Below are 7,532 nucleotides of genomic sequence, written 5' to 3' on the forward strand. Positions count from 1 at the left end.
AGAGCCCCAGCCGTAGAGGCGGCCTCTAAGGATCGGCGGCTTCTCCCCGAGCCCTTTCCAGGCTTTATGTGCAAATTGTAAAGAAACGGAAAGAAATTCCTGGATGTCGTAGTGGCCGCCCCTGCGGCGGCGCGGTGCGAGGTCGGTCCGTGCGAAGCCCAAAGTCGCGCGGTAACAGACCTGTATTTTGCTTCCCACCCGCGAGCGGTCTTGCTGAAGAGGAACGGGGCCATTCGGGCGTGTTTAATTGAGCACATGCACAAGTTTCTTTGCAATCAGGGCTCCCGCGCCTCCATGGTTTATCTAGCAGTCTATTCATAGACACCCTCGTGATTGATTGAGGAACCATCTTGGGCAAATGATTCCACTGACCAACTGATCACGCGCTCAGAAAATGGTTCCTGTTTTGGAGCTCGAATGCCTCATGCTGCTGCTACTCGATATCCCAACTGGGACCTCTTCAAATAAATGTCGTCACCTTTGAAGCATCCCGGTCGACTCGAGCCTTATCCGCACAACACCGAATCTACGCCAGTGACGGCTCGGGGCGCAGCGTATGAGAATAGGGAAAGGCGAGCCGTGTTTGCTGGGGTTTCACAGTTAAAATGCAAACGTAGCCACCCTGAAGCCTTTGAAGTGAATCCAGAAACGAACAAAAAAGAAACTGATTTCGTTCATTTCCTGCGTCGGAGCAGAGAACACGCTGGGTAAATCGGGAGCAAAAGCAACTGCAGGTGAAACGCAGTCTCCTTCTCAGGCAGTTAGTCACATCGCTAAATTACTAGTCATTTGGCAATGTCTCCAGGTTTCCAATTCCTTCTTTTATTCCCCCAGATCCATGCTTGGTGCAAATGTATTGCACAGAGCTTCTTCAAGAAGCTTAAAACAAAGTGAGGGTACATGAGGGACAGAAGAGGTGTGCCCAACTCCGCTCTCTCCTGTCTGGCTCCGCTATAACAGTGCAAATACACTGTTGCTACCCCTACATTGAAGAGTTTTTGCCTCCCTCTGCAGTTGGCTGGTTTCACCGGCCAGGCCGTAAAATCCTCCAGCTTCCCCCCTGCATTCCAGCCATCTGCCCAGCAGCTTCCCACTCCGAATTATTTTTCCCCAAGTGAATCTTTTAATTTTCTGACGGAAAGACCTTTGAGACCGGGATAATCCCTTCAGATGTGTTTGCGCAGCATCAGGCATAATCATGCACGGATCCCAATAGGAACCTGCGAACATGGCAGTAATATAAATAATAAATTCCCGGGTGCCTCTGCTGCCTTCCCTGATTTTTCTGTAATTCCTTTGCCGCCTGCGCTTGCATCGGGATTTGATCAACGTACGACTCTTTCCTCCTTCCTTATCGCTAGTAAAGATGCTGAACGACGCAGAACACGGCGTTGACCCCTGCAGAACCCCTCTTAATTCCACTTCTTGGTTTTATGTTGTACCATTTAATTGCTCTCTTTTCACGATCCATCAGCCAGCTCCGTACCTGTTCCACAACGGTCTCTTCCAAGCTGCATCATTCTGATACTTCTATTAGACTCTCAAGCGGGACTACACTAAAAGCTTTCTCAAGACCTAGATAGATTATGCCCTGTGTTTCAATTGCCCACCTGACACACAACTGAATTAAAGAAAGCTGTTGAGTTTCCAAGGCACAATATCATCTTTATGAAACCATAGTGCCTAAGTGCTCATTAAGTTGTTCTCTTCTAGGAGCTGATAGCTTGAGTCACTTATTTTTATTTGCTTCCATATTATTTTTCAGTACTGAAATTAGGCAAATGGGTTGGTAATTTTCTAGAGTTCCTAGGCAGGAGCTACGTGGTCACATTGCTTGAGATAAAGGCTTGGAGGTGCGCCATGGTGAGCCTATCAGCCTGCAGAGTGAAGTGATGATGAGGGTGAGGACAGCACGCTTCTTTCAGTCGTTTTGCTTTAAAAACCTCTCTCGTGTCCTTATTCCGCCTTTTGACCTAGCCTTTCACCGAGCACTTCTGACTGGCTATGTACAGTCGTTTAAAAGGTGGGGATGGGATAGGTGGCCTTATGATCAAGAGGATGGAGGAGGGCTGAAGGGGCTGAGTTTTTGCTTCCGGCTTAGTGATAGATTTATTGTGGGGAACTGTTGGTAAGTCACTCAATCACTTTCTCTCTGTCTGTCAATGGAGATCGTAATGGCTCCCTGTTTCGTGGGGGGTAGTGAGGATAAATTCAGGTCGTGTGCGCGAGGTGCCTGTATACAGTGATGACTTAGCCTGTATCTGGGTGAATTATCGTAAAAAAGCAAAGCTGGTCCGGAAGGCCGTACAGTAGCTTATGCAGAGGTCAAGCTGTTCTCACATCTTGTCGGTGCTTGCTTTCTGCAGATGGGCTGGGGCGATTTGGGAGCATTTGGAGAGCCTTCTAAAGAAACCCCTAATTTAGACCAGATGGCTGCAGAAGGGATGCTCTTCCCAAATTTCTACACTGCTAACCCTCTGTGCTCCCCATGTAAGTAAACTTCACTTTTAAACTAGCATGTGAAATTGCCACCTTCTGAGAAGGTTGGGATGTTTGCCAGCATCTGACACAAGCTATTAACCAAAGCAGTGATTACCCTGAAGGCAGCGTTGGGGTTTGATGCTTTGATCTTGTGTTTTGTTTCCTTATTTTATTTATTTAAGGGGGAAAAACCACATTCATCCATTTTGTACAAAGCAGTAATTTAGCCAGCAAAACACTCCAGTGAGAGACTGTCTTCTTTTTTTATTTATTTATTGCGTTTTAGCCCTCTGGCCTCAGCCACAAAAGTATTTTTGTCTTTAGGAAGCTGAGCAGTCATATCTACACATGGGTTGAACAAAAAAGTTTACCCTGGGCCTGATTCTTTTTTACGCAGCACTCCCACTGACTTTTCTACATGGAGCAACTTGGATTCCTGGCTGTCATTGTTGATGGTTAAGGTGCTCAGAGAGGGCATAGAGGAGCAAAACCTTTCAGGTCTCCAGACATGCTGATTTTGAATCTTTGTCCCCAGTGCTAGTTTTTTCCTCATTTCCAGCTGACACATGAAAAATAAAGGCAAACCCAAGAGCTTTCCTGCTGGGTTCCCTTTCAGGAAGCACACGGTTAAATGTTTCAGTCCATCGAGATTCAGGAAAAGCACTGAAACACCTACCTAATCCATTGACAGCAGCAGGTCTTAAGTACATGCTTTAAAAAGTTGAGCATCTGCTTAAATACTTTCCTGAGTTGGGGCCCTACTGTCTGTTGTGCTTTAGTTGGACATCTTCCTTTTCTGTTCACAGTAGGAGTAGATAAATGTTTGTGCCAAGGCAAGATAATCCACTTTAAATGAAGTGAATGACTGATTTATGCGAAGTGTCCACCCCCGGCTCACTGCCTTCTCCCTTCTCTAGAGGTTCTGTTGTTTAAAGGTGCTGGAGCAGAAGGGCTGCTGTGTTTCCTTCCCAAAGGCACTTGCATTTCAGCTGTGGGTAAAGTGCTTTCTGCATGTAAGGGCCCAGGTCCCAACCTCATTCTAATGGGCACAGCTACATTAACTCCACTAGCATCACTTTGACTTGATGCTAGAGCAGTGGGATGAAATTTGCCACGTAATCTAATGTAAGAGGTGAGGAACAGTAACATGGCAGTAGGCAGTGGCAGGAAGTTCCTCCTAAGCACCAGTCTGGCAGTCACCAGCCAAAATGTGACGCCACAAAGCTGACAATCAGTACTAAACACTCTCTCTGTGTGTCCTCTGTTTGGCATATTTTCTCTGCAGCAAGGGCAGCTCTGTTGACTGGCCGCCTCCCTATCAGGAATGGCTTCTACACCACAAACGCACATGCTAGAAATGGTAAGAACATTGGTGCCGCTCCTCCTAGACACACACTTTCTCTACCTTTTCTATGCCTCTGCAGCAGGTGTTGCTAAAAATTGGGGGTTGGCTTTGTGCTTTTCCTTCATCTACCCTCCAAGAAGCACGTTTTCAGAGCAACACAAAGGGATTGGCATGCAGTGCCACTCCAGTTAATAGGAACAGGTGTGAGACTTATTGCTTCCTACTCTCGATGCTGAAAAGGGAAAACATCTCCAAATGTTCCCATTAAATAAAAAGACTTAAGTTGAGTTGTTAATCTGTTTGCTTCTGCTGGCTGAGGAGATGTTTCCTTGCGCAGCCTAATCGACATTCAGTGAAAGAGGAAAGTCATGCTGGAAGTGGCATTAATGGGGTAGGTTAAGGAAAAGCTGTTGAAAACCCAATCATGTGGAAATAAAACCTTCTCAGCTAGTTAAGAATGGGCAGTTCTGTAGTACTTCACTGCCTGGAAAGAGAGCTCTCCCACAAAGGTCTTGAAGGAAAATACCAGCTCACTTTGCTTTTGGGTTAATTTAGTTAGTGTCACTGGTTCCAAAGTAACGGGGGCCCTGAGACCACGTCCACGTGGACACACGCTTACAGCTGTGTATCATTCCATTCAAATGTATTTGGGTGTCCCATAGCTAAATGATAGGGTGCTACGGCAGAGCAAGTAAAGGCATGTCACTGCAGCCTGAGCTGACCCAGCTCTCGTGGGTAGCTGGTACGTCAAGCTGGGGCTTTGGAGGCATCCAGATGTGCTGCCAGTCTTGTTGGCTGCTATGGAAACTGGCCTGCTCTGACTGTTTGAGCCTACTGCGTGGGTAAGCTGGGATGAAGCTTTGATCTTTTCACCTAGTAAAGTGAGGACTCTCTTACCATTACTATGCGAGAGGCTCTGTTTTGGATCTGCCAGTGCACTTTGGGTGTTTACGTATCCTTACATTTATCGTTTGATTTAGAAGAAGCCACAAATTCTAGATGTTTCCAGGCAGCTTGGCAGAAGTAAAAGTCTCACTGCCCCACTTGAGCCCTCTGGCATTCGCTGTCCTCGTGGCCACTCCTTTCCAAGGGACCTGCATCCTTAGGTTAGCCAACAACAGCTGGGTTCAACCCCTGGTTCTGAATGTTGGTCACAGTGCGGAGCAGCGTGAAAGGCTTCCTTTTCTGTGATGGCAGAATTGCTGAGGGAGCTTGGCCTCATTACTTCCTGGCTTGGGAGAGTTGAATCCACAAAAACAGCATTGGTGGCTCATCCAAATTTCTGATCAAGTTAAATGATGCTTCTGATGAGTGGCCAAAAGCTTTCATGGCCTGCTTTCCAATGTGAGTGAAGAGTCAAAAATCCATGGTTTTGTTTTGCACAGCCTACGCACCACAGGAAATAGTAGGGGGGATCCCAGATTCTGAGCTACTGCTTCCAGAGCTGCTGAAGAAAGCAGGATATGTCAATAAGATCATTGGCAAATGGTAACCTTGTTTTGAGTTTCTTGCTTTGTGTGTGTGTATGTGTGTGTGCATGCACCTGCGTGTGTTTAATGTGAAGGGGCGGTGGGCAAATCAGCTTGCAAAAACTTGTTTCAAGCACAGATGTCTGTCTCTTGAAATCCATGCAAGATCTTCCCCCCTGCTGTGATTAATTTCAGAATTGAGTACTGTCATTATGAAAGTAAAAGCCTGAACCCCTTGTGCTCTCATCCGTGCACCACGATGCACTTATTTTCATCAACAGTCACCACGATGTTCTGTTGGAGCATGTCGCTAATACCCAACAATTTATTTTACATCGATTCTCTGGAGATGCATCTGACTCCTACGCTGCAATCTTTCTTTGGTGTTTTGGGGGGGTAGCAACTTGCTGAGGTAGAAATAAGGTTGCAAACCTATGAGGACTAACAGGCTGATATTAGGGCTATGCAAAAGAGTGGCCTAGCCTAGGAAAGCAAAGGGAGAGAGTTAAGAGCAGAGACCAGAGCAAGTTTCATGCCAAGGGTTTTTAAAACATTCTGGTTTTGATCCTGTTCTCATTGGAGCTTTGTCACTGGCTTTGACTTTTATGGGTGCAGGACAAGGCCTTGGCAAAGAAAACATCAGAACGTAAGCAGTCGGGCCAGTGGCCTATCTAGCCTGGTATCATGTCTCCGACGATGGCAGAAATGGAAATCTTGGAGGGAGAACATTGAATTGGATGTGTTGAGAGTGCCCTGCTCTCTATTCGTTATCCTTCCTGGCATCCAGCATTATTGACCTAAGGATGCCAAAAGAAACATCTCCTACTGTTCTGTTCAGCACCTATTAGTAGATCTAAGGAGGACTTCTGGAAAGAATTCTTATTGATCATGGTAGTGAGGTAGAGTGCCTGGCACCTGTAAAGGCAAGCCGGGGTAGGAAAGAAGCGTCTGAGACGCTCGGGCCAGCTAATGTAATTGCCTTCTTTGGAACTGCTGGTGCAGTTGTTAGAGAAGCTACTGGGCATAGCGTGTGTGAATTTCAATAAGGAACTTGAGTGGTGTGGTGAGTCCCATTGGGTTTCTAGGTCACTGCGCTGGTAATTCACAATTCAGCATAGTGCTGTAATAAATAAATGCATAAATAATAACCTCAAAGCTGCATAGGTACAAGTCTGATACTACTGGGTTCACAAACAAAATCTGAATACAGAGACCTTCCGGAGGCAGCAGTATCGGGGGAGCGGAGCGGTCCTGTATGGGACAGTAATGGGATCTATATTATTTTACAATTTCATCAACGTGCTAGAGAAAGGTGTTGATTGAATTGCAATTGAATTTGCCAGCACCAGAGAAATCATGAGGAAAACAAACTAACCTAAAACAGTGAATTATTTATTAGCACAAATCCAAATGGCAAAGTGGCCAGGAAAATTCAGATCAGTGAGCTGAATGCAATGAGATGCAGTTTGGTACTAATAGATGTAAATTCATACACCTAGGGAAAGGAAATAAACAGCATGGATGCAGTTTGGTTCCAGACAGCTGTCTGGAAGGACCTGCGGGTGATGGAGAAAAGCAGACTAGCTGTGAACTTGCAGTGCTGTGTCTTTGTGAAGCTAAGAATCATTGTATTGGGCAGGCCCCGAGACTTGTGTAGTGCAGTTGCCATCTCTGGTGATTGTTAGCATCAGCTGTTTCTCAGAGGGGGTGCAAGAAACCCTGCGGCAGGCAGATGTGGGATACCATGTCCTCCATGAAAGTCTTTTCCTAATAGGGATAGGTTTCAGCCTGAAAACAGGTGGCTTTATATCCCTCCTTTAAGCCTCCTTTTCAAGTGTTTGCATGGCATCCTGGGGCAGAAAGCACAGTCTGGCTATGCCTTGTGTGAGGTGGGGGGAAAGGTATTTTCTTTGCTCAGCTTAAACTCGTTGCCTTTCAGATCCAATGAATGTCCGCTTGCCCTTGTGCTGTAAAAGGAGGAGAACAGAAGTATGCAGCCTACCCATCCTCCATGTGATTGATTGGTGTGCTTTCTCGTTTCCTCTATTCAACTCTTGTAAAGTCATCTGCCTCCTTCTTTTCTCTCTCTCTCTGCATTAGAGTTTTTTCCGTTCTCCTAATCCTTGTGAAATGAGTGTGTGTGTGTGTGTGTGTGTGTGTGTGTGTGTATTCCAGGGGGGAAAGGAGGGGTTCCCACGTGTAAAACTAGAGACAAAGGTTTTACTTTACTCAGCCAA

General features: G+C 46.2%; 1 protein-coding gene across 4 annotated transcripts in view; it reads left to right on the plus strand.

Moving 5' to 3' along the window:
- Positions 1-1,880: 1,880 nt before the first annotated feature.
- GALNS (galactosamine (N-acetyl)-6-sulfatase) overlaps positions 1,881-7,532 on the plus strand; it is a 48,080-nt gene continuing 42,428 nt past the window's right edge. For 3 of the 4 annotated variants that reach the window (XM_025209158.1, XM_025209159.1, XM_025209156.1), the window contains exons 1-4: positions 1,881-1,901; positions 2,367-2,490; positions 3,767-3,841; positions 5,212-5,314. In XM_025209158.1, the coding sequence (XP_025064943.1) occupies positions 1,893-1,901; positions 2,367-2,490; positions 3,767-3,841; positions 5,212-5,314 (311 nt within the window). In that variant the 5' untranslated portion in view covers positions 1,881-1,892. Of the gene's footprint in view, positions 1,902-1,980; positions 2,129-2,366; positions 2,491-3,766; positions 3,842-5,211; positions 5,315-7,532 lie in introns of those variants that run through there. The other variant, XM_025209157.1, reaches the window with a different exon arrangement.

This window comes from Alligator sinensis, unplaced genomic scaffold (genome assembly GCF_000455745.1).
Source record: "Alligator sinensis unplaced genomic scaffold, ASM45574v1 scaffold255_1, whole genome shotgun sequence".
In the NCBI taxonomy this organism is placed as follows: Eukaryota; Metazoa; Chordata; order Crocodylia; family Alligatoridae; genus Alligator; species Alligator sinensis.